Source organism: Odontesthes bonariensis, chromosome 21, assembly GCF_027942865.1.
Source record: "Odontesthes bonariensis isolate fOdoBon6 chromosome 21, fOdoBon6.hap1, whole genome shotgun sequence".
Taxonomy (NCBI): domain Eukaryota; kingdom Metazoa; phylum Chordata; class Actinopteri; order Atheriniformes; family Atherinopsidae; genus Odontesthes; species Odontesthes bonariensis.
In genome coordinates this window covers 15,219,103-15,246,512 of record NC_134526.1, presented here as the reverse complement: position 1 = coordinate 15,246,512, position 27,410 = coordinate 15,219,103, and the positions used below count along the sequence as shown (strand labels likewise).

Genomic DNA, 27,410 nt, shown 5'->3' with positions numbered 1-27,410 from the left:
AAAATGTCTTCCCGCTTTTGTTTTTGCTGTTTCTCTTAATGCTTTGCCAGCACACGGATGCACAGTGTAATTAGATCTAGTTTGAATCATTGTTGCCCATTAGCAATACACACTGCAGTTTATTGGTTACCTCGTGCAGTGTGCTGCATTCTTGCATTAGCCAATGTTTCCTAGGAGTAACATTTTTGTTTTCAGCTAAAAATCAATCGATTTTGCCCAGCGCACATTGTAGATTGAGGTTCGGAAATAAAAAAAAGCTTGCCAGAACGTTTTTTTCAATGTGGTGAAAATATGAAGATTTTCACCCAAACGGGGGAGAGGTGCTGCGTTCACAACTGGCGTTTGTGTGTGTGTGATACCAAATCATAACCACTATTACGGGTATGACATGGCGCAACTAATTAAGATGCATTATAGAAATGACGGATTTAACTATTTGGCGGTTGATCACATTGATTAATGTTTTAATGTCTCCATAACCTTTTTTTTTCTTCTCCTCCTCCTTGTTTTATTTTGTATTTTCAATTCCACAGGTCTTATGGAAGCACAGCAGAGTAGTAAATTAATGGGAAACGTACAACATGAAAAACAAACAAAACAATGGGGCAGGAGAGGAGCCGGAGTAATAATAATTGGGCTAAATAATTCTGAACGTCATCCATCAAGTTTACCTAGAATCTAATCTAGGATAACGAGTAACTGCCTTGAGAAGAAAAACCCAGGCAAATAAGTTGTGTTGTTTTTCTTTTTTTGTACCAACAAATATGCCGAGAAAATACATGGGAAGTACACGTTTAACATGTATAACACACGCGCCAGTTCCAGCTGTTGGGATCAGGTGACCCTCCGCTCCCTCCGAGATCACGTGACATGTTTTGTTGACGTTTGCCGCTCCGTTTTGTACCATGAATTTACAGGCTTATCCAGCCGCTGGTGCTATGTCATCGCCTTGCTAGCGGGCAGTGAACTGGAGGGGATAAAGCTGGACTGGGCTGCCGACATCCTTAGCGTTACCTAATGCGACCGAGCATCGATGATGTCGGGGGAGTAAGAAGCTCCGCAGTGATGTTTTTGATACCTGTTTAAGGGAATAAGGAAGAACTGTTTTCACCTCGACTGGAGAGGGACCACAGCTTGTGCTCTCCATGTACTGAAACCTGTGTTTTTAAGGTAACAACGCGCACTTATTGATAAAACATTCAAAAAACCATTCAGTTGGGAGTCAAGAGTAATTATGTTGTATTAAACTCTATTATAAAGTTGAACTGAAGGTAATAATTCATATATTCCTGGCTTTGTACCTTAGCTCCATCGTTTGGATTGACAAGCAGGTTACTTGTCCAATCAGGACAGACTGAAAACTGCTTTGGACCAATCAGAGAAGAGAGTAAGACGTTTTTTTTCTTTTTGTAGGTTCATGAGGAAAAGGTCCACGTCCTTAACAGCTTATGTGTGATTATTGTTTTGTGGAACACGCGAATAAAGAAGTGGCTGCTTTTAAAATGCAGCACATGGTCTCCTGAACTCAGTTACACGATTAATTCGCAAAATTACTCCTGATTTGCCACGATGAATGAAACCAGTGTGAAGGCAGACAGTCTCTGCATTGTTGTTGTTGTTAGATTCAGATGTCGCTGTGTGTTGTGAGATGAGTCTTAAATTAGGGAAAATTGTGTGATCTGAGACTCTATTGAGGCAAAGTTGGATTATGTGGCTCCGACTGTTCAAATTTATTGATCACCCTTTGTGTATTATCTCTAAGTATGTATATATTAACTGTGAGATGATTCATGACATATGTCACAAAGAGCTTTCTTCCGGCATCACTTTTTATTGCTGTATCAACCTAATAGGTAATTTTCCCATGGCCATGTGTGTGCGTGTCAATGGCTGGCTTTGTCTTTCTTTTATTCCACCCCCCCTCCCTTCCCCCAGCTGCTCTAACTAATTTTCAGGCCCTTATCAGCCCTCTGTCCAAGGCTGAAACATTTTTCTATTTCCCCACCCTTTCATATATGTGCGGTTATTGTAAGCAACTAAAAAATCCTGATCATTATATTACTGATGATTGCTCAATTTCACTTCTCTTTTTTTCGTTTTCTTCTGTTATCGTCAAATGGAAACTGAGAGAGTCACTGACAGTCATTTCAAGAGGACGATTTTGTTTTTCCTGAACTTAAAAATGTCCCCGTCTTTCTGCCTCCAGCCCCTGTAGAAATCTTCCTGGACTGTGTGACCTGTGTCCTCTTCAAAATGGCTATTGTGAAACAGTTTGGACTGCTGGTGTGGAAAAATTATCTTCAGCAGGTGAGTTGAAAGAAAGATGCACCTACATTTAGACTTTGCTTTTCCTTATTAAGTGCTGATGTGGTTTGCGACTGTGTATTGTCAGCTGGTAGTTGTGTTTACAGAGAAGCTTCCTGTATGACAGCATTTTAAGTAATGTGCTTTTGGGACATCATAAATACAGTAAACTTCCTAACATTTTGCTCAAACGACTTCACGGATGTTGTCCAGCTATTTGAGAGGAAATCCAGTATATTTTTCTGTTCTTGCCAGGTCAACATGTTTGTTGTCACGTGTCCTCCAGCCTTATAAAGCGATCTTCTTGAGAAGTCACTTCTTCTACCTTTTACTTCTTAAAATTTTTCTAAATTGTTGTGACATACACCATGAGACGGGAATCAGGAGACATGAACCATCACTGTCAGGCTTTTCCATTGTGCTTCCAGAACACCATATCATTAGATTTAAGGCCCGTCAGTGTACAGAAGATAGGGGATCATTTTTCAACAATGCTGGGTTTCTACTTGCACAGGATATCGGCACATTTCTGTTTATCTATTGCTCTGAGAGGCTGCTTGCATAAAGCTGAACATTAATATCACTCAATGATTTCCCAATGGCTTAGCTGTTGAGCAATGCAATGGTTTGTTGGCTGCATGGCATGCGTGTGGGGGCTGTTGCTTCTAAAACATTTTACCTTCATAAGGAATGTTAGTGCATTGGAGTTGCTGTATTAAAGCATTGTTTAGCAAAGGCTACATATGCAGTGTATGGTCTGTTCTTGAGAATATGTTGTCTTATTTCCAGTTCGGCGACAACAGATGTTGATTGCTGGAGAATACAATGACAAATTGCAAATCGCATACCGATTCTAACTACTTAGCTTAGGAGCTTTCTTTTTTTTATTTTTAGTTAGGAAAGCAGGACTCTTGAGAGTTAAACTTTTTATCTAGGCTAAGGGGCTTGCGATGCTTACATAAAACACACACACTGTATACACAAATCAAGCATTCACACGAAATAAAAAAAAAGGAAATATGGAAAAGCCAGAATTGGGAACATCATCACAGTCGGTCTGGGTCAAACAGAATGAGTGCTTGCTGATGACTTTTTTTGAAGGATGACCGGGGTTTAGTTTACTGCAAGACAAAGCATAACATAACAGCGTGACCTAAGCCTACAAAGTGCAGTGGAAAATAAGGTTAAGGATTAAGTATTTGATATGTGTTAACATTAAGAAGATGAAAGCATGTAGATGACTCTGGCATTATCAAACACAGACATAGCAGGGGTAGCAACAAGCCTCCCTCTGGCCTCAAGTTTCAACTTCATTTTTTCCCCCTTTTTGTCCTCAATATTGGGTCTTAAAGTAGAGAGAGACACTATCTTTTAGAATTCCTGAGTATATGCATTAAGATACTGACTCAGTATCAATCCCCCGAAAAGTGGTGTTGCATGGAACGTTCACCTGCTTTGATTTCTACCTTTGACGTCTTCTCATCTTCGTTTTGTTTTGTTTGCATTGAAAAATAGCTTTGAATGACACCAGGCATGCTGGGCAGTATTAAAAACAAGTTTTAACTCACAGAGAGCATGTGTCAGGGCGGAGGAGCATATTCCATGTTGCCAGCATAAGATGGAAATTTGCATTCGAGACAGTTTTGACCAAGAGCATTATAGCAACCGGCAATAGGGCATAGAAGCAAGAGAGATTTGAACTACTTTGTCTACATCTCAAAGGAATTTGTTATTTAAACATAAATCGGAGTGAACTAGGCTGTAAAATACTTTGAGAAAGTATGAAGATTAAGTCCACGGCTTGACACGAATCGGTATGTTTATATGTTACCATTAGGTGGAGTTCATCACCAAAGTTGCACTGACAGGGAATGTTACTGTAATGGGGTTTAATTTATTCTATGCCAGTTTGTTTCAGTGCCGTCACTGGATGTAGCTGCTTCGCCGAGATTGACTGAATAATGTCCTAAAACTGTCCGAGTCACTTCGTACTTCAGTCACTCAATAAGAGGAGGCCAGCTTATATATTATACCATGTTTCAACTGCGGAAATTGTAAAACAGTCTTCATTTAACCCTGAATATTTTTTAAAAGACTGAATTGATACCCAAACCGTACTTTGATTAGAATGATTTGGAATTTACACTTTCAGAACAAACCGAAAATACTAGAAAATACCTAAAAGATTTCATTTGATTTTGATGGAAGGTTTTGATCCCCCTAACGCCCTGTCAGGCATTGTATTTCCTCTCAAAAACCTGGATCTGTCTTCATTTCTATTCATATTACTACGCTTTTAGAAAAAAATCTGTACTTATTATGCCCTCTGTTGAGCAAACGTCTCCATTTCTACTCTCCAGAAACGTCAGATCCTGGTAACTCTGGTGGAGATACTCCTTCCTCTGCTCTTCTCCGGCATCCTCATTGTGCTGCGTCAGAAGGTTCCTTTTAAGGACTATCCAAATGCCACAATCTACGAGAGCTACGCCGTCGACTATCTACCGAAACCATTCCTGCGAAGCTTACAGCTGGCCTATGTTCCCCATAACTCCAGTGTGGTGCGTCAGGTGGCAGACGATGTGAGAACCAGCCTGTCTCTCTCCTCAGGTGGGTAATGGTGGGAGACAAAATGGGCAGCATGCTCGACAACAACAGTTCCAGTTGTCGGTGCCACCATTGTAACCATTGAAACCAATACTACAGCCATGTCAACATTTGTCGGCCTGGACAGACCTGGGAATATTGGTTTCTCCAGAAACAGTCCTCAGTAGGGCAAACAGACCACACCCTACTTCCAATATCAGCCGGGTATTGAGACAGGGAAAGAAGGAAGTGCACACTGTAGTATGTTTGCCTGCCCCCTCAGGACACCAGCATGCCATCTTTTTGTTAGTCACAAACACGCACACACCTCCTCTGTGTGGCTCCAGAGAAACATGCAGACGGTCTGACTGACAGGTGTGCAAACGGGCTGTTTACATATTTGCCTTCCTTTTGACAGACAATTAACAAGATGGACACATGCTGCGCTGCAGTGTGAAGCTGAGAGCAGAGATGGGCAGAGAGACAGATCTGTGTATGGTTGTCCTGTGCACAGCCATCTGAGATCCCTGCTCAGCCTCGAATGAATAATTGAACTGGTCGTAACGTTCAGAAGGACAGGTGGAGGGGAATTTATCAATGCAGAATCTTAGTGTTGTCATTCACACTCAAAGTAACACAAATCTGTCATTAATTTGACAAAGCTTAGATGTTAGGCCTGAAGGAAAGGTTTGTTACAACGGCGACGAGGTGCATAGGTTCACATATTTTACTGCTTTTAATGGTCCTTCTTGTTTTTACCCCCTTAGCATTGCAGAAGTACCCCTCAGGGGCAAGTTCCTCCGTTTGGGAATGATTGGGCTAACCTACTCATAACCTTTTCAACAGTGTATCAAGTAAATGTTAGTGCTTGTGCATTTGGCAGCTATTTGCTTTTCCTTCTTTGCCTTCGATGTGTCACACGAGTGACACAAGTGTTTATTTTATGAACATGACCCAGATTTAACCCGAGCAGAGCTGCGTGATACTGATGCTTTTTGCCAGATTCAGATCACCCTCATGTGTGCTTGATAGAACAACTGAACGTGTCACCGAGCAAACCTGGAAACGGATAGATTTGATACAGTTAAACGTAACCCAAAAGTGTTTTTCTGTTATTGCTCTGCTGTTCTTGCCCTGTGTTCATTCTATTGCGCACTATTCAGGATTTGCCAAGCTGTGTTGTGGTGCCATTATGACTTTTTTGTGTTTTGGCACGCTGTTTTCACTTTGGAATTTGACCCGTACTATTGACAAAACTGGTCACAGAATTCAGTATGCTGATTGCGTCTTCACCAATTTCCTGCCTGTCAGCAAGAATAGTGAGGAGCAAGGTCAGGCCATAAGAGAGACATGGATACCAATATACATGAGATGAATACCACATTAAGACTAACGTAATGTGCTTTGTGTCCGTGTGCGTATGTTTCTGTTGCAGCCCGTGGCTTTGAGACAGAGGAGCAGTTTGAGACCTATGTGAGAAATGACCCTCTGTCAGGAAAGCTGCTTGCTGCTGTTGTGTTTGATCACCCCTTCACTCATGACGATGAGCCCCTGCCTCTGCAGGTAAAAAACAACACCAACAACAAAAACATTCACACACTCTGGCTGGTGCCCAGTTCTTGCCTCTGAATACTAGGGCAAGTATCCCTTTGCTGATCTTATTGTAAGAAAATAAACTGGTATTACTGGTTTGGGCACTTTAGTCTTCTGTCTCAAATCCTGTTGGTTAACCTATGTAGTGGCTGGAGTTTGAAAAAAAAGGGTAAATGGATGTGAAGGTTTTGCCGATTCTAACAGTTGAGAGCAGTTTTATTCCTGTGTAGCCAGAAAAACCTGACAAAAAAGAGATCAGAGAGATCAGAGATCTGAGGTGTAGCTGTGATGGAAGAAACTGACAAACCCGAGGCCTGAGATCTCTCAATGTTTAGTGCAGTAGAGTAGTGGCTATGTTTATGACCCCATTTTTTTTTTCTCTAGTCTTTTTGCATTGTCATGCCTATGTCACTGTCTTCCTTTATCTTACTCAACCATAAACGTAGATACATAAAAGTTAATGAAACAAAGAATGACATACGTACAGTCTTTTTTTTTTTTTTTTGTTCTTAAGCTCAGTTTTCTTGATTTTTGTTTTTATTTCTCCCTCTGTCACAGCCACACAGATTAGTCATTCACAATTATTTTGGCTTAATGCCTGCAACTGTGTTTATGGGCAACACAATCAAAGCAGAGAACTGTTCAGGTAAAGAAAGACGAGACTTGGAGGCTATGACCATTACAGTCAAACTTTTGTTGTAGTGTAGTATAGATGCTGGTAGTTCTCTAATGATGAATGGAACATTATGAAGAAGAAGCTTTGGACATATAGACTTTTTTTTATAGTACTTTTTCCATTCCTTAGCTATCTTCCCAGGCTCATTTTGACTTTTTATTTCCTGAACATGATGATTTGAAAGTGTAGAAGTGTATAAAGTCGAATTTCTTTTATATTTCTGAATAAATAGGACCTAAATTATCCAGGCATGTTTTATATTTAGATGAAGATAACACAGTTGAATAAATGAGCCAAAGAATATTCAACCTGATATTTTTGTTTTGGAAAATGTTCCAATATGTTCCAAAACTTTTAGGATGAGCATCTAATTTAAAGCTGAAATGAGAGTCCGGTGTTATTATCCAGGAGAATTACATTCATGAGTGGTTGGCAACTTAATTTTTTTTTATTTAATGAGTATAGCTCTAGCAAAATATGACCTTTTTTGTTGCTCATCGTGGTTAGAAAAGGTTACGAAAAAACATCTCTGAAGAGTTTGGACTCCACCAGTATGAAGAATGGAGGAAATTCAAGAACATCGTTCCTTTGTGGTGTTCGACCAAAAAAAAAAAAAAAAAATAAATCCAAGAGCAAGGTGTGTTTGTCTGTGAGATCACAAAGGAGACCAGGGTAGTATCTGTTCAACCAAAGGCCTCTTTTTGTTTTGTAATTTGTCAAAATGAACGAGAGTACCTTAAAATAATACATCGTGACATCGGAAATTGGTTGTTAAAAGACAGCCACAGTAGGCCTGTCCAAAGAGCTTTGAATAAGGGCAGCTAAACGTCTTGGTGAACATAAATAGCCCAAAGCAGACAGTTACGTGTATGGTCTCTCAAAAGTTAAACATTCACTGCTTGGTATGGGCTGATTGTCACGGCAGTCTTTAACTGGACACACTAGTTCAGACACAAACCAAAAAGGATCAGTGGTGGTGATAAACCGGTTTATTGCCAAGACACGGGTAACAGGTGGAAACAGAGGTGCAGGATAATGGAGATGGACCAGTAACCAGAAGGTGGGGAATCCAGGGGAAAACAGGGACTGATCTTCTGTGTGGGAGGCTGGCGGCTTAGAGGTAGAAGGAGGATTCCAGGGAGACCACGGCAGGGCAGGTGAGTAGCTGAGACCAGGAGCTGAAGACAGGGAAAAAAGGTTCTGTAATATGCAAAGACAATACTGTAGAAAAGACCAGAGTCAAGGCTCAATACCACTGAGGATAAGCAGACAATCTGGCGGCGAGTGGAGGACTGAACCAGGGCTTTATGGGTGAAGAGAGTGGATGTAGATGAGGCTCCATTGATTGCAGGTGTGTGTAGATAATTGGTTCCAGCTCCAGACCAACCTCCAGTCAGGAAACACAGGAAATCCTGACACTGATTTAATTCCTAATTATTTTTTATTGACTAGATGCTGACGAGGTGAGAGCCACTCCGGGGACAGAGCGCACATGTAATTCAGTGAGCTCCTCTGAACTTTTGACCTTACTCATTCTGCCTCCCCTCCCGCTCTCTTGTTCACAGGTGAGCTACCACCTGCGCTTCACCTTCACCCCCCGCAATGCCCCACCGAAAGAGAAGTCGGAGCTGAACCCGAACAGCGACCTGGACTGGCACACGCTCAGCCTCTTTCCGCTTTTTCAGCTCCCAGGTCCAAGAGAGCAGTATGATAAGGAAGGTGGCACACCAGGTGAGAAGGTTTACTTGTTCGAAAAACACTTGCTCCCTACAATCCTCCCATTTTTCATGTTTGAATATCTATCAAGTTTCCAAACAATGTTTAACGTTTTACTTTTCGAATTGACGAAAAAGCCTTTTGATTTGTCTGCATCTTGAGTGACAGACCTCTCTTCAGGCCGTGTCCCCATGGCAACCACGGCCCTGCACATCTTTGGCATGTGGAGTGTTATCTAGGATTTTGGTAGAAGTGCTTTGAGATCATTTGCGGTGGCCTATAAGAGGCAGCGTTTTTTTTATTTGTCATTGAGGTTGTTTGTTTTGTCACTTAACAATAAAAGGTGGATTAAATAAGGCACCGTCTGGCTGTACCTCAGCCATCAGATCTTTTAATGAAAAGAAATAAGAGGAAGAGACATACTTCTAAAGTTGAAGTTATCCTGACATCCTGAATAGAAAAGACAAGCTTTTAGAGTCGATTGAATATTGCAGAATTACTCATGTTTGCTACTCCAGGTTTGTTTCTGAAAGCTACTTTTTCATATTCATATTAACTTCTAGATGGAGGCTTAGAAGCACTTGTTGAACAGGTCACGTTTTAAGTGGGTTTCTGCCACGAGTCATTTCTAGGAACTGCATTAGTAATGATAGCGTATTTTAATCGTGTTAATATTTTTATTTTTATTGTTTTTTTTTAAAGGATATTTCCGTGAGGGCTTTCTGGCAGTTCAGCACGCAGTGGATCTAGCCATCATGCGCTCCTACAACAGAACTGCTGCTACGCCCCTGCTGCGACAGATCAGAGTGGTCCTGTCGCGGTTTCCTTACCCTGCCTTCATATACGATGTCTTCATCTTGGCCATTCAGAACCAGCTGCCCCTTCTGCTGGTGCTCAGCTTCACATACACCTCTCTCAACATAGTGCGAGCTGTGGTGCAGGAAAAAGAAAGGAAGCTCAAGGTGTGCTTGCGAGCTTTTTTTTGCGACAGGAGCTGAAATCAGTCATTCGAATGCAAAACTCGTGCTTTATCTCTGCCTTTTCTTGTGCATCCCAGGAGTACATGAGGATGATGGGTCTCAGCAACTGGCTGCACTGGAGTGCCTGGTTCCTGATGTTCTTCCTCTTTCTCTCCATTTCAGTCTTTTTCGTTACTCTGCTCCTCTGCATCCAGGTGAGTGAGTGTTACAAGTTATCTTTGCATAACTCGCATTCAAACCAAGTAATTCTCTTGTTATATTTTGAGTGGGTGTCTTAGTTAAGCAAGAGGTAACGCAACGTCATTATCTGCAGTTGAATTTGGTGTGAAGCAACTGTTTACTTTCTGGGTGTATCTTTTCAAGTGTACTAAACTAAGCTGAAGCTTAGAAATATGAAATAAGAAATATGTTATGAAGTCTGGCTTAAGTAACAGCAACGAGGGGCAACATAAAGCTGTGCAATTCCTGAAACAGTCATAGATATCACAGGATATCTCTCCAAGACTATTTATTTAATTATTGTATGAAGCATCTGAACCCCGATCAGTACCTGGTTGTTTGTTTTACTTCCTTTTACATTTGGGTTCAGAGGTTTAGCTCAGGTGAGGGAACAGTTCAGTGGCCCCGATCCCCAGATTTCCTAATCCTCGTGTCAAATTGCCCGTGGGCTAAATACTGAACATTGCTTTCTTTCTGATGCGTTCATCAGTGTGTGAATCTGTGTATAATGGAGAAAAAGCAGCATTTAGCCTGTGAGACTGTAGTGCACAGACTTAGAAGTGTTGGATGAATGTGACTTTCAATCAAGGAAAATGGTAAAAAAAAAAGGATTAAAACGATTTTACACTCTCTTGAGCATGAAAGGGGGAAATGCCTTTGCCAAAGAATCTGTAACTCTGAAGATTTCTCTGTTTTTACTAAAGCAATGTGGTCGATAGTAGGTTGCATGAAAAAATTATTACAAAAGAAAACAATCCTGAAGCTTTTTGGATTTTTCTAGATTTTTCTCGTATGTGACCAAAGCGATAGTTTTTTTTTTTTTTCAGTGTGTTACCTAACCAACATCACCACCTTGTGATGACACTACACAGCCTCGTTCACTCATTGGAGCCAGACTAGTTCCTAAATACTCAAACTACCTACTGTTACTTTAGCACAGACTTTCACGTTTACTAACAATTTAGCTTCTTTTCCCCACATTAATATTTTGGTGTTTTTATTCAAGTAAATAATAGGAATACCTCAACTGTGAATTTGGTAAGCCAAGTCGTAACAGCCACTTGAAACTGAATCTGTAATTGTAGGTGAGCCCTAATGGTGCAGTGCTGAGCTACAGCGACCCCACACTGGTCTTCTTCTTCCTGCTCGTCTTTACTGTGGCCACCATCAACTTCAGCTTCATGATCAGTGCCTTCTTCTCACGAGGTGGGTGTTTTTATCCGTCAGTTCTTTTCTTAAGATACTCATGTCCCTTTTTGACTGTCAGTCTTTTGTTGTCCACGTGGGCAAATGGTTTCGACGTGACTTTTTACTGAAGTCTTTTGATGCAGCATTCATTCCCTAAAATTCTGCCGTGACTTTTAGCGCAATAGTTTTTTTTAGAGTAAATATTCGACTAATATACCTAATTCCAGATCCAATAAGCATGCAGTTGTACGGTGCCGTTGCTATGTAATGAGAATGTTTTGCTCACTCCAAAAGTGGGCAAATCATTTGTAAGTCAGGACTCCTCTGCACTCGTGTGAAAGCCAAACACTCAGCCAGGGCCAGGGCAACCTCAGCAATAGAGCAACTATTTAAGTCTCTTCTTTCTCACGTTCTTCTTTTCGCTCTCTCACTCACTCAAAGCCTTTCTTTCAAACCAGCATCCTTCCGCTTCCAGCTTTTCTCAACAAAGCAGCTCAGATTGCTAGTACGACTCAGGCTATTTTCAAGGAGCTTTTTGCAAAACGGTTGCACATAAAGAATTATTTGGTTTTTTAGCCACTTGAAAACGTTTCTTTCCACAGAGGTCGGAGGAAGAAAAAGCTTCAGTTCTATTCCTTACACTGTGATGCCTCTTATTTGGACGTGCGGTATTTCTGTCCTTAGTTCTTAGTTCTTAGAATTGATCTGCCCACTCGGTTTTCCTGTATTGCTTTGACATTGTGACGTGTCACTTATCCATCTTGTCCTGCTGTTGTCCTTTCTTCCTCCCGTTTTCAGCTGTCGTCACTCAGCCTGGCCTCGCTGTGCTGCATGAACAATCGCCCAATTGTGATATTAGACAGCCTGACTTGAATTATTTAAGCAGTGCCAACTGCTACAAATCTAATCAAACCTCAGCGTCATTTTGTTTTTCGTGACACCGGACACAATAAGTTGCAAACAATAAGTTGTCATTTAAACCTCAGTTTGGTTTGAGGCTCTTGGTCATCAACCAAGCTGTCCATTAGTGACCTCCTCATCCATTTTTGAACAAAGACAGGCTATTTTTTCTCCCTTTTGTGTTTACAGCTGTCTGATCACTTGCCCACCCACTGATGCGCGTTTTAAGAACAGATAATGGCACTTGATCGATGCAAGTTCTAGACAGGCTCCAAAATGTCCAACTGTTTGCAACAGGAGGTCTTAGTAGAGTTCTTGTCATGTTTCTTTGGAATATGAGTAAAAAAAAAGAAAAAAAAAAGCCTTTAAAGTCTTTCATTCTCCTCGTTCACATTACTTGATTTTCCATTCCCTTTGTTCGCCTCGATGTTGGATCCGAACAGTACCCGCAGATTTGCTCTACACAATCAGGGGAAATTGGACATCACAAAATAGTTTGAGTGTGTGTTCGAACATCAACTAGCACTCTCTTTGTTAGAACAAAATCCAAAATCTTTTCTTAATTCATTCCATTTTTAAGGCTCTGATTCTTGTTTTTCTGTTTTACTTTAGCCAATGTGGCGGCGGCAGCGGGAGGTTTCGTGTACTTCCTCAGCTATCTGCCTTATTTGTTCCTGTGGCCACGCTATGACTTACTGAGCCATGCCCAGAAGGTTTCAGCCTGCCTTATATCTAATGTGGCCATGGCCATGGGAGCGCAGCTAATAGGAATGTTTGAAGGCAAAGGTGAGAGTTGGGTTTTTGTTTACATCTTTTGATCGTCTAATTTTTTGTTAAAATTAATTGCATTTTATTCACCCATTCCTTGCTTTTCAGGAACTGGAGTCCAGTGGTCAAACTTGTTCGACCCTGTGACGGTGGACGATGACTTCTCTCTGGCCCAGGTTCTGTGCTTGCTGCTGTTTGACTCTGTGCTGTATGGGCTGGTGGCTTGGTACATGGAGGCAGTTTTTCCTGGGGAGTATGGAGTGCCTCTGCCATCTTACTTCTTTTTACTGGTACGCTTCACTGGGAATATAAACAAACAAGTACAATTAGAGATATATTTGTGGGATTGTACACATGAACACATACACATGAGTTCTTATGTGCTAAGTGTCTACATTAGTGGTAATCTGTGTCATACCTGAAAGAATTGGACCAAAAAAGGGGAAGTCACCTACAAACAAAATATCCCCTAATGCTTTGGTTGTTTTTTTGTCATAGTGTCAAACAGTGTTATTTCTTTCATTTATAATGTGCTGTATTTCAGAAAGTTTTAACCTGATTTATGTTACAGAATGCTGCGAGTCAGTGGTGTTTAGCACCTACAGTTCAATCAGATCATGTCACGGCCAAGGTCTCCTCCATGATTAACCTGTCTTAAAGTCCCAGCACCACTCAGTGAAAGTGGCTCTGACATAGTGGGAGTGATGCGGAATAGAAATGAGAGGTCCCAACATATCAGCCAGAGGAAGTCTTCGAGTTCAGCTAGTTAGAAAAACAGGAAACGTCTGAGTCTCTCCAGCCAACACAAATAAGATTTATCTTTACAACAACTGTAGACCATCACGAAATGGCGTTCCTTTACACACACACACTCGTGCTTTCACAAAAATAAACTCATGCTAACCCATTTCCCAGTCGTCAGGAATTAAAGAGACTGCCAGCAGGGTGTGGATTAGATCCTGACGCACTTCACTCTGGATCCATTGTGTTTGTGGAGGCTGTTTCTGTTGCACAGTAAGGGGAGGATTGACTGGTTCTAAGGAAGTGCAGCAAAGGGTGGTTTGGCCTGGAAACAATCCCCTCTACTGCACATGAACAATAATGATGTTTGTCTGCAGTGTGCTTCTGCTTCCCTTGTGTCACCCCATAGTTAAATAGTTCAGTGATGAGTGACAACACTATGTTCACAATGTATGGTGACATTTTGACTTTCTTTTAATACCCTTATCTACAGCCTTCATACTGGTGCAGCAGCCCTCGCATGGCTTTGGTGAATGAGAAGGAGGAAGAGGAGGATGCAGAAAAGGCTCTTAAAGGGGAGTTTATCGAAGAGGAGCCAGCTGGACTAGTCTCTGGAATAAAGATTAAACACCTTACTAAGGTGAGCATTCTAACATACACTGTTGTTATGGTTTAGGCCCAAAATACATATGTGATATGTTCAGAGAATATAAACCCAGCAGAGCTCTTAGATCCAAGGACTCAGGTCAGCTGGTCCAGTCGAGAGTCCAGACTAAACATGGAGAAGCAGCATTTAGCTGTTATGCTGCAAACAAGTGGAACAAACTGCCAGTGGAGATTAAACTTTCACTAAATGTAGACATTCTTAAATCCAGGTTAAAAACATTTCTTTTCTCATGTGTCTATGCATGAAATCTGCACGCTATCTTTTAATTTATCTGGACTGTTGCTTGTTTTTAAATTCATTTAAATTATTTTATTTGTTTCTCTTTATATTCTTTTATGTATTTTTTTATGCTTCTTACACTCCCTGCTGCAATGCTTTTATTTTATGTGAAGCACTTTGAATTGTTTTGTACATGAAATGTGCTATACAACTAATTTTGATTTGATTTGATTTGATAGATGATTAAAGGGGACATTCTGACCTGTGGTCAGAGTCCAAGTAATTGGGGATATGATAGGAGTTATCTTAGTTATTAACAATTAGAACTGTGTGTTAATTTACAATAAATTATTGATAAAAGAATTTGAAAATAATTATGGGGCACCACCTGGAAAACCGGAAACTAATAATAAACATAACCTGTCTCAAAGGTCCCCAACTAGATGCTGCAAATAACCAACACAGAAGTAATGTTAATCGTTACTCCGGTCTTTTGGATTATTTTCTTTTTGACAGGAGTTCAAAGTGGGCAACAAGACACGTCAGGCTGTACGAGATCTGACACTGAACATGTTCGAGGGACAGATCACAGTGGTGCTAGGACACAATGGTGCTGGGAAGACCACAACACTGTCCATGCTTACAGGTTACCAGTCTAAACATATTTGCAAACAAGCATTGCGCACACACACACACACACACACACACACATGCATATTGAACATTGCACTGTAACAGTATTAACCTGCCTGCCTTCATGTTTCAGGTCTGTTTCCTCCAACCAGTGGCAGGGCCTATATCAATGGTTATGACATCTGTCAGGACATGGCATTGATTCGACGCAGTCTGGGACTCTGTCCCCAGCACGATGTTTTGTTTGATAACCTTACAGTTAGAGAGCACCTCCTCTTCTACGCACAGGTATTCACACGATTAGGCCCTCATACACACAGTACATACATTGCATGCACAATGGTTAGGAAAGTGAGTGGTCTGATCTTGCCATTTCTGTTATTTTCCTAAATGTGTTCCCTATTAATCTATATAAATGCATATCAAACGAGAGAATTCATTCAAGAATGCAAAAAACAAACTAACTTACAAAAAAAAGGTATACATGAATGAACATTTACTTTGTTTTTGGCCCAGATTAGTTAAAAAAAAAAAAAAAAAAAAAAGATTTGAAAGATACATGCAGACAATTTCTCCTCGGCTCTTCTTTGATGTAATGTAGATGCTGTGGTATGGACGAGGGTATGATGTTTTTATACTCAAATATTTTGATCTGCCTTATGTCCAGTTAAAAGGCTTCTCAAAAGACAAGATTTCAGACGAGGCGGATCGGATCATCCGCATCCTGAACCTTGAGGACAAGAAGCAGGCTCGATCCAAGACCCTCTCTGGCGGCATGAAGAGGAAGCTTTCAATTGGAATTGCCCTCATTGGAGACTCCAAGGTTGGGAATTTCAGCATTATTCATTCTTATTCCTTTTTGTCCCTGTTCTTCATTCTCATCAATTACTTCATCTCATCCTTTATCTTCCCTTCCTTTAGGTTGTTATGTTAGATGAGCCCACATCAGGTATGGATCCATCTGCACGTCGTGCCACCTGGGACCTTCTGCAGGGGGAGAGACGAGATCGCACAATCCTGCTCACCACTCACTTTATGGACGAGGCTGACCTGCTCGGCGATCGTATAGCCATCATGGCAGGAGGGGAGTTGCAGTGCTGCGGGTCATCACTCTTCCTTAAGAACAAATATGGTAAGTAAAAAAGGAGTAGAAGTGGCTGGAGCAGGCTCAAAACATCAGCATCCAAATGTTTTTTTTACAGGACAGCCATCCTTTCATAGAGCTGCACAGATATGACAAAAATGTGTTTTTCTTCTCAAGTGCTTTTTCTCCTTTTAAGAAAATTTATACACACTGTATAGAACCCCAACCTATCTAGACTGTCCTGAAGCACAAGGTGTCGGCTGCTCAGAGTTAAAATGACTACAGATCTTTTGTGTTTTCAGCTTCATATTCAATTTTTGACCAATTTTGTGTTTTTTTTAATCTTGTAAGAAACACTAATGTCTCTTTTCAAACAAAAAAAGTAAGGCAACACAGGATGTTGAACACCTAAATGTAAACTCCTTCGTGTCAATGGTGTGAACACACATTATTTCCATGGTTAATGATCCAGGTCTGTCCCTCTTCTCTGTTCACCAGGTGCTGGTTACCACATGGTGATAGTGAAGGATGCTCTTTGTAACGTGTCCGAGATCACCCGCCTTGTGCACATGTACGTTCCAAATGCTACTCTGGAGAGCAGTGCTGGAGCCGAACTCTCTTATATTCTGCCCAAAGAAAGCACCAGCAGGTGAGCTCGTCTGGCCTCAAGTCATTCACACTAAAGTGCTAACAATAACCCAGTGGGTGAAGGGGCAAGGAGCAGTGGTTTGGAGTCACTCCTGCTGAAGTTATGGACTAAATGATCAATTCTCTGAACTGTTTGAAAGGAGGCAGCAAATTACTGAACATCTAAATATAGGCAAGCAAATTTGTGAAATATTACTTATCCACTCTCCAGACATACTTGTGACATAATTATTATGAATTTGCACGGTAACAGGTTTGCCAGTAAATCTCTTTTCATTAGGGCACTACACAGAAACTTTGTGGTAAATGTGCTTTAATAGACCGTTTCTTTAAGTTTCCCTCCAGATTATTTGTTATTTGTCAGATTACAATTTAATTTCATGTTCGCTTTAGTCATCTAGAGCTAATATGGTAATATGGACTGTTTAGTACTGTTTAGGTACTGTGTAATCCATTTCCCTCATGCACATTATTGTGTTATTTCACAGGTTCGAACTGCTGTTTGCTGAGCTGGAGATGAACAGGGAGGAACTGGGCATCGCCAGCTTCGGAGCCTCAGTAACCACTATGGAGGAGGTTTTCCTCAGGTAGGAGATGTATAACATGGATGAGTGTGCTAGACTTTTTAATTTTCCGTATCAGTAGGATTTGATGCTGGAAGTAACTCTCCTGCTGTTTGGTAATTTGATTGCTCTAGGTAATGAAAATCCCTGTGATGTTCAGCAGAGCAGGCACTTTGATATCAGGAAATCGGTCCAGTTATACCACTAACATAATTTAAAAAAACTAATCAAACCTCTGTGGTCATTTTTTATTTTTACGGTTCTCTGTGAAATACTTTCAACTTTGTATCTTTACATTCATAACCATTAGAGAGAACTATATGGGTTGCTTTTTGAAAACATCCATATTCTACCTTCTCATATAAAACACTTTCTTGCAAAAAGCTAGCTGTCTTTACTTTTAAACCACTTTTTTTAAATTTAAATCTGTTTGCGTCTCTCCTCTTTTGCTCATACATCTCAGTTCCTGCTGCCTGCTGTTCAATCATCAGTTACTTCTTTTTCCTCATTCACTTGATTTCTGTTTCCATGGCAACAAACACAAGACAGCTTCCAAAGCAGAAGGCTAACGTTGGATGCTACTTGCACTGTCGCACATGCTTAAAATCATAATTGGTTCTGCCAATCTCTATTCACAAATCCTACTGGGAGTCCAGCAGTGTGTTCTGGCCATTTACCTTATTCATCAAACATCAGACATGACAACGAGGCAAGCTGCTGCATTTGGTCATTTAGCATCCCTGTGTTTTACAGCCGCAATGGTTGTCATATTGCTACCATTTATACAATCCACTGAAGAGTGTAACACTCTTTTCCAGAGTTTAAAGATATCTAATTACCGAAAGCAATAAACTGTTTTGTCTTTTTATATGTATTGAGGAAGAGCTTGTACATAACACATGTTTATTGAGGGCTTTTTTTACCCTGTATTTCTCTCTTTTCTTTTTTTTTTTTTTTTAAATCCAACTCAACACTAATGGAGTAGATGGAGGAAACTACAATGTAAGCTTAGAAAGGCACTCTATATCCACTAAGTTGAGGGTAGGGTGTCTAATTTAGCTGGATTTGGCCTGTTTAGGAGCTATTCACATATTGAAGGGCTAATACAACTTTCCAGAAATAGCTTTTTCTACAGGCAGCCTCTATTTCTCTCAACCTCTCTCAACCTCTTGATCCTATTGAAAGGAAAGAAAAATTCAAATAATTGCACTGTAAATAACTCTTCCCACACATAGTCTTTTTTTTTTTTTGGACATTCTGTATGCATACAGTTTGTGCTTTACCTTGATTAAAGGAAATATCTTGGAAGTAATAACTATTTATTCTGTGTTCTTTCTTTCCCTTGAAATAACTATTTCAGACACTGTGTCTGTAAAAACGGATGTTTTTCTTTTCTTTTTTTTTTAGGTTTTATTTACCCAGCACGTAATCTGTGGTTGATTTATGTTTTCAGAGTAGGAAAGCTGGTGGACTCTAGTTTAGACATCCAGGCTATTCAGCTGCCAGCCCTGCAGTACCAGCACGAGAGACGCTCTCACGACTGGACCACGGATGACACCAGCAGCATCAGCGGCCTGACCGATGTCACTGACTTCACAGACAGTGGCACACTCATCTCAGAGGACTGCTCAAACATAAAGTTGAACACTGGGGTGAGATTGCAGAAACAATCTGGTGCTTCTGTTGTTTTCAGCGCGCTACTTACACTGCACATATTTTCCTCCACCAGGTCAGACTACACCTGCAACAGTTCTATGCCATGTTCCTGAAGAGGGCGCTGTACAGCTGGAGAAACTGGAAGGTGATGGTGGCTCAGTTCCTGGTCCCTTTGATCTTCACTGTTGTGGCCTTAGTTGTGGCACGCACCTTTCCCAATCACCGGGACGCACCTCAGTTGAAGCTCGCACTCAGTCGCTATGGTGCTACCAGGGTCCCTGTGGCCCTGCAGCCTGGGGCTGGTCCCCTTGCCTCTGCCTTGGCAAATACCTACACTTCCCAACTTTCTGCCGAGCTCGGTCAACTCATCAATTTAACTGGTAAGCACTGTGAGAAAGACAAGTAGCTTGTAGTTTGGTTAACATGATTCAGATAGAGTGTAAAATGTCTGCTGAAAATCCTTAAAAGTCAAACCACCACAAAGAGGCACAAAATAACTATTCACGATTCACAAAATGACTCAAAACAGCTACAAAATGACTCAAACCAACTACAAAGTATTTAAAAAACCTAAAAAGAAACTCCAAATGTGTAACAGAGGGGTTACAAATATACAAAAGACCTAAAAATAACAACTAAAAAAAATACATGTAAGAAGAACACAAATAGATAGAGAATTACCAAAAAGAGCCAAAGACTACCACACATAGTTCCAACTTTACAATCTTCAAAGGACCAGAGACACGGCCCCACAAACCCATTCAACCCACCTCTGAACAACCCTTTTAATCAGGGTGTCTTATCTTCTATGTAGGCGGTTGAAGGGGGCCTTTCACACAAGCCTTGTGAATCTGTGCCAAAGGGCCACTTGGTTTTCAATCTTTGCATGTTAGTATCAAGTATTTGTTGACAATATGCCTTCTCTCTCTTTCGCCATTAAGACTTCACAGATTACATCCTAACCCAGGCAGAGGAAGAAGGCGGCAGCTTCAATGAGCGGTGCGTGGTGGGTGCTGCTTTCCGTGGTAGAAGCAGCCAATATGCAGAAGCAACGGCCTACTTCAACAATCAGGGTTACCATACGCCAGCCATAGCCCTGATGATGGTGGACAATGCTCTGTTCAAACTTCTAGCCGGGCCAAATGCTTCCATCCAGATCGGGAATTTCCCCATGCCACGCAATCTGTCTGAGGCTGCACGGAGCCAGCTCACAGAGTGAGTAGAGTAGGGTTAGACTCGTTTATAAATTATGACGACATTAAAACAGTTTCAAATGATGCATTATGGCAAGTTTGGGCAAAAAAAACAAAACAATGATCACTGTCCATACAACATGACAAGAAAGATTAGAAGTGTTGAACTTAATTCATGTTGAACTAGATCAATATTAATGTTTGCTCTATCTTCTTCTATTCCTTACTGCTGTTTCCTAACCATCTTTTTTTTTTTTTGCTCCCACTGTAGGGGTAAGACAGGGTTTGCCATAGCCATCAACCTTATGTATGGTATGGCCTCCCTGTCCAGCACTTTTGCCTTGTTGCTCGTAACAGAGTCCTCTATCAAGTCTAAGCATGTGCAGCAGGTCAGCGGCGTCTACCTGTCAAACTTCTGGTTTTCAGCCCTGTTGTGGGACCTGGTCAACTTTTTGCTTCCCTGCCTCCTCATGCTGGTCAGTTTGAGATCTAGTTCTGGTTCACGGAATAAAGACACTGAGAATGATGCTTATTCTTAATAGAGCGGTATGAGTTGTCCAGGCTGAAGTTTTTGATGTGTTTGTCGCACCGGCACACATCTTTGTTCTTTTTTCTGTTCCCAGGTGGTATTTCAGGCATTTGGAGTCAAGGCTTTTGTGGACAACAGCCACCTTATAGATGTGCTGTTGTTACTGCTGCTGTACGGCTGGGCTGTTGTGCCTCTGATGTACCTGCTCAGTTTCTTCTTCTCCACTGCGGCTACTGCCTACACGCGCCTAACCATCTTTAACGTGATCTCTGGCACTGCCACCTTTCTGGCTGTCACCATCATGACAATCCCCGGTGAGAGACGGACCGTCGACAATGTCAGACATTTACAGCTTTTCGAATTATGGCATTGTCCAGAATATAAACTGGTAGAGGCAGCCAAACAACCCTTGTCAATATATAAATATCTATGTACATCTTGAATATATTTTGATTACTGTCTTATACTGCTGGATTGGTTATGTTGCTTACCAAATGCAATATGCAATATCTATGTGTGGGAAGACCGTGAGGGATCATGTTCTAGGAACTGACACTCAGCTGATTGAAGTGCCTTTGTGGTAAGGAGTGGGATGTGTGAAGCTCCTTGCTGTGAAATGGTAAAAAAAAAAAAAAAAAAAAAAATGCTGCTGTAATTTCATATGTGCCAAAGGAGATGCCTGCATCTTTACACACTCCCCGGGAAAAAGGCCGCATTGCATGAAGAAGATCAGGAAAATGCTTCAAAAACGTCTCCCTTCACTTCTGACTGCCTCGTTTTGATTTTTTTTTTGTTTCCAGAGCTGAACTTGCAGAACATGTCACACTTACTGGACAAAGTTTTCCTGATATTCCCAAACTACTGCCTGGGCATGTCTTTTAGCCAGTTCTACCAGAATTACGAATTCGTCTCATTTTGCACCTCCGGTCCTGTCAGCCGAGCAATCTGCAAGTACTTAAGTAAGTGCAACCTCAACATAGCCACTTTTTATAAAACAGGGAAATATGTGTTATGCAATCGGAATTACAGGATTAGTTTGTTTTACTGGAACACTCACATTAGATGAATCTTTTTTCTTTATGTTTCATATGAGTCCAGAAATTATTTCAGTAAAAAAGGCCCTCATGTCAGTTTATTGAAAGTAAACTAGAAGTTGGGGGTATATAAGGATAGATGATACACCAGTCTGACCATAGATAGAATTCCTTGATTTCCTTTGTGCATCTTTCTCACTGGAATGTAACTTATTGTTTCTCTTTTTCTTTTTTTGTTCTAGACATCACATACCAGCAAAACTACTTCTCATTGTCAGAGCCAGGTGTTGGGCGCTTTCTTGTAGCCTTCTCGGTGCAGGGTGTTGTCTTCATTATACTGCTGTTTGTCATCGAGCTGCAGTGTGTCCACACTCTCTGGCGACTCCTCACCTCCCTCTGCAGAAGACGCAAACAGGTAGATGCATTGTGGGCGCTTTTAACGAGGCTTTGCTTGACCTGTCCTTTGAAAAAAAAGGCCCAAGCAACTCCAGCTAACACCGTGTAGGAAGGCTGAAGCCTTAAAAATGGAAACTTTTTGAAGACACAAAGAGTGAAGGCATATATATGGACTGAATTTGCTGCTCTGTTGAGTGAATAGAAAGAAAAGTATGGATTTTGGTTTGGGGAATATCTTACACTTCATGTTTTTTTTTTTTTTTTTTTTTTCCAGTTGCCTCTAATAGTAGATGCAGCGCTCCAACCAGAGGACAGAGATGTGGCCGACGAGAGGAAGAGGGTTCTGGAGTGCCAGCCGGTAGTGGAGTCTATGGTTGGCAGCCCACTCATACTGCAGGAGCTCAGCAAGGTACGTAGATTCTCTTCTCAGTGCTCAAATAAGCATGTCTCCGGATATGTGAAATTGTGGTAAAGATCCACTGCTACCTGTCCGTCTCAGGTGTACAGCAGCGGGGAGAGTCTTCTGGCCGTGGACAGGCTGTCTCTCGCTGTGGGGAAAGGGGAGTGTTTTGGCCTCCTGGGCTTCAATGGAGCAGGGAAGACCACAACGTTTAAAATGCTGACAGGTGATGAAAGCATAACATCTGGGGACGCCTTCATCGATGGATACAGCATCTTGAGGGACGTTAAGAAGGTAAGAGGAGGGATAAGGGCTTGGTGGGTGTTAAAAGAAAACTACATTGACCCCAATCGTGAAGATTTTGGGTTAAAAATAAACTCTTATCTGCTGAACCTCACTGCTTTCGCCACTGAAATTTGACGTAACTTGGGATTTCAGGTGCAGCAGCGCATAGGTTACTGTCCTCAGTTTGATGCTGTGTTGGACCATATGACAGGAAGAGAGACTCTGTGCATGTATGCCAGGCTCAGAGGAATACCAGAGAAATATGTGTCAGCCTGTGTGGAGAATGTCCTGAGGTCGCTGCTGCTCGAGCCCCATGCTGACAAACTGGTCCGCAGCTACAGGTAAGTGGATCTTTGTCTTAGACAGTAGTCACATTATTCTGGATATTGTTCTGTTTTGTTGAGCAAGTTATTAAGAAAGCCTTATGACCCAACGCAGTGGTGGTAACAAGCGGAAGCTGAGTGCTGGCATGGCTCTTATTGGTGGGCCTCCGGTCATCTTCCTGGATGAACCTTCAACAGGGATGGACCCTGTGGCCAGGAGGCTGCTGTGGGATGCCATTACACGCACTCGGGAGTCTGGCAAGGCCATAATCATCACTTCTCACAGGTGAACTCTTTAGAATATGTCACACATTAGTTCAATTAGTTTTATTGCTACATCATGATAAACTAAAAGAAAAATTGCTGTTGCTGCTCCTACATTTGCCAGTATGGAGGAGTGCGAGGCCCTGTGCACCAGGCTTGCAGTGATGGTCAATGGTCAGTTCAAGTGCCTCGGGAGTCCCCAACACCTAAAGAGCAAGTTTGGCAGTGGCTACACTCTGCTGGCTAAAGTACACGTGGAGGCAGAGTTGGAGGACAGTGACCTGCTACTATTTAAAGACTTCATCGAAAGCACCTTTCCAGGTAAGAGGTGTCCGAAAGCCTTACAGAGCAAAAAAGCAGACCATTATGTGGTATAATAGTAGTGAATGTGAATAACTGTGCATTGCACAGTCATAGAAAAATAAGACAGATGTTTTTAAGTTGTATTTTAGAATTTCTCTCAAACTTGAATTCCTCTGGGGATCTAATAGGTATCTATCTATCTATCTATCTATCTATCTATCTATCTATCTATCTATCTATCTATCTATCTATCTATCTATCTATCTATCTATCTATCTATCTATCTATCTATCTATCTGTAAAAGAACAATAAAGCAGATCTAACTGTGAATTTTCCTCTGCAACAGGAAGTCAACTGAAAGATGAGCACCAGGGAATGGTGCACTACCATTTGACTGACAAAACACTAACCTGGGCACAGGTACAGTTTGCTGATTTTATGATTAAACAATGAAATATTGGTCCTTGCACTTTTCCTGTGTTAGATCTCCACCTAGTGGACAAAATTATAAATAGTAAAAACAGTAACTGAATTATGAAGGTTGTTAATCTCCTTCCTCTATTTTTGACATTATAGATTATTATAATTGATTATTAGAAATTTGAAACACTTAGTGGACTCAAAATGTGGTGGGCCTATATGCAAAACGCAGGTACACTGACCAAAAGACACACACACACGCAAAAAAGAAATATTTAATAGATATTAAATCAAACAAACGGAAAACACATTTATTTAAACCGCAGTATTTCTGAAAATACGAAATAGAATATTTTTATGATACAGAACAAAGTCTTTTTTTTTTTTTAATATTTGCTGAATTTTTATTTAAAAGCACAGGCTTTCTGTTGCAAGCACTGAAATGTAGTTCGCTGTAATATTTTGCCAAAGTATCTTTTTGAACCTCAGCGCAGATGTTCAAATATGCTATGCTGAAAACCTTAACATGAAACAAAAAAAAAACAATTAAACAGTATGGGGAAAAGATCAACTGTATTTGTGGCTACATAAGTGCATAAATACACGTGTATTCATTTGAATTGACATTTTGTTTGCTACTGGCCATCTTGTCACCCAGCACCAAGGAGGAGTTTCATCACACAGTTTGTAATGTTCTGTCCTCCACCATTCTCCACTCCCATCCAGGTGTTCGGGACTTTGGAGGCAGCCAAAGAGAAATACCAGATTGAAGACTACTGTGTGAGCCAGATATCACTGGAACAAGTGTTCCTCAGCTTCGCCCAGTTCCAGCACTGCACGCAGTCTGAGAGGAAGTAAGAGAAAGGAAGCCGTCTGTTGTCCATTCTCTTCAGTTTGACATGTATACCCTGTGTACAAGGACTTGCCTAAATCACACAGCAAGTGTGAACACGGGCTGGAGCAGAACATTGTTTATCTCCAGCTCCATTTTTACCTTGAACAGCAACTCACACTCGGTGGTCCAGTCCCAAACTTAAGCACCATATTTTGTTTTAGCTGCATCACTTTTGTGTGTCCTTGTGTGGTCATTCATTTTTAATTTATTTTTTTTGGTTTCTTTTTTTGTGTGTGAAGGTAGAAACACTGATTGCGATTATCACCTGATCCGTGACACGTGGGGTGTTGATTATACCAAGTAATGAACACTTAGCTCTGCACCATTTTAGTGAAGTCTAAGACAATGACTCAACCGCCACACTGAACTGTGTGACAGAGTTTTATTCATGTGTGCGAGCACACTTGCGCGTCTGTACAGATTTTGTTTTTGTTATTTATGGCTTTTATTACTTTCATGTGTTTCCAAGAAAATTTGTGCTTTATTTTGGTGATTGTCAATCGTCACAAAAGAATGAACCTCTCCAACTGATGTGATTGTGAAATCGTTGCACACCTTCGAGCCTTACCTAACAAATGAAGGTTCTTGTTTCTTTACATTGCATTATACAGAAGTGATTATCCACGGGAGCCTTTTAATGTTGTTGCCAGATGTACATAATGTGAGTGTTCATGGTACAAAAACCATCTACTGAAGTCAAGACTGCTTATTTGGGAACATTAATGAATGCATGCAATACAGCTTAGAGAAAGCATGATACTTTGAAGGAAGAGAGCTGCAAGCAAACGGTACAAGACCGTCCATGCTGAGGATTAATCCTCAGAGAACATGTAATCCATTCTGAGTACAGTTGGTACTTCTCAGTTTTCAACTTTTGTTAGCAATCATTCTGTTTTTGCTGCCAAACAATTTGCAGCGGCAGCGTGCCTCGATGTGGATGTTGGTCGTGCAGTTCATGTGGAGGTTGTTTAGAAGGAAATTCTGAAGTCAGTGTGTGATGCGGGGAGGATATTTTTCAAATGCTGCCGACGCTTAAAGCCTCGATGTGACAGATTTTGTCCTGGGATTGTTTTTCCTGCAGCTACGTGGTGTTTTCGGTGTTGCAGAGGGTACCGCAGCACAATTCCTAACGTCTTTTGGATTTTTCCGCATCATGCAATGTCAGCCTTACAAAGCAAGAGATTGCTTCTGTTCAAACTTTACTTTATCTTCAAGTAGAGCTGCTCCTTCAGGGAATGTCAGAAAATGCAATAAAAAGGCCCCAAAATGAATGGATAGTGAAACTTGCAGTCCTCTGCATACAGACAGATGCCTTGTTCTGAAGAAGAATGATCGGCACCGTGTTTTGTTTTCTTTTTCCTTGCGTTCGATTGCTCAATGGAGCTCAGTTCAGAGCTTGCTCAGATTACTGCGTTCCCAAAGCCTTGTCCATTCTTAAAGAACTTGTAAAAAGATGTATGTTATTGTGTAGAAACATGTTGAGCAACATTTAATGTTTCCAAAAGTAATTCCCACACTTATCGATGAGAGATTTAATCACAAGGATCAATATTCTGTTCTGGGGTGTAGAAACATTTTCTCTACTTTTAGTGCAAATGACATTCCTGCTCTTTGAAAAAAAAGCCACTTCATAGAAGTGAGATGAATGTATGTTGTGTAACTAAACACAAAGCGCTCAGTTACCTTTACTACCTGCTTTCTATGATTTACCTTGCTTCCTTCATGCCATCTGATCTGTACTATGTATACTCTCATTGCAGATATTTTGGTCTTTACCAGATTTATATTTCTTAATCATCCTTTTTTATTACATTTGTTTGAATATTTTCACAATCCATCCCTCATTACATGTATGACTTGAAAGAAATGCAAAGTGAAACCGGAAAAAAAGAAGACGTTTGCACTGCTGATTTTTAAGGATTGAGTCCTATTGAAATTTGGTGTATCTTATTTAAAAAGGGAATTTACATCATTGTAGTTGTGTACTGTACTGTACCTTGAAACTGACCCTGTCAAATCTGTATGTCTCGCTGTTCTTTTTAAATTAAATAATGCTCTATGCAAATGGTCGAGAGGACTGGTGTCTGATCTTATTTTTCGTGTCAGTCTGCTACACTGAAAATATTTACTTAAAATCTCTAAAATGACCTTTTACCATTCTGTTCGCCAGCCCTCTTTCCTGACTCCAGTTGTATACTACTATGTCACATAATAGGTCAACTGGACAGA

At 41.0% G+C, this 27,410-nt stretch overlaps 1 protein-coding gene across 2 annotated transcripts; it reads left to right on the top strand.

Annotated features, from left to right (window-relative positions):
• The first annotated feature begins 910 nt into the window (after window positions 1-910).
• Window positions 911-27,251, top strand: abca3b (ATP-binding cassette, sub-family A (ABC1), member 3b). Of its 2 annotated transcripts, XM_075455058.1 has the most exons (32): window positions 911-1,170; window positions 1,307-1,387; window positions 2,207-2,307; window positions 4,665-4,911; window positions 6,323-6,450; window positions 8,722-8,887; window positions 9,575-9,834; window positions 9,930-10,046; window positions 11,157-11,277; window positions 12,772-12,945; window positions 13,036-13,217; window positions 14,162-14,308; window positions 15,071-15,200; window positions 15,321-15,475; window positions 15,855-16,010; window positions 16,109-16,319; window positions 16,770-16,920; window positions 17,408-17,506; window positions 18,936-19,134; window positions 19,212-19,518; window positions 20,080-20,353; window positions 20,603-20,807; window positions 20,955-21,174; window positions 21,661-21,819; window positions 22,137-22,309; window positions 22,565-22,699; window positions 22,790-22,984; window positions 23,129-23,316; window positions 23,414-23,584; window positions 23,687-23,883; window positions 24,213-24,286; window positions 25,013-27,251. In XM_075455058.1, exons 3-32 carry the CDS (start codon window positions 2,254-2,256, stop codon window positions 25,142-25,144), a joined length of 5,127 nt encoding a protein of 1,708 aa, XP_075311173.1. In that variant the 5' UTR covers window positions 911-1,170; window positions 1,307-1,387; window positions 2,207-2,253; the 3' UTR covers window positions 25,145-27,251. The 2 variants fall into 2 exon arrangements, with proteins under 2 accessions (XP_075311173.1, XP_075311172.1); XM_075455057.1 differs by lacking the exon at window positions 1,307-1,387.
• Window positions 27,252-27,410: the final 159 nt, after the last annotated feature.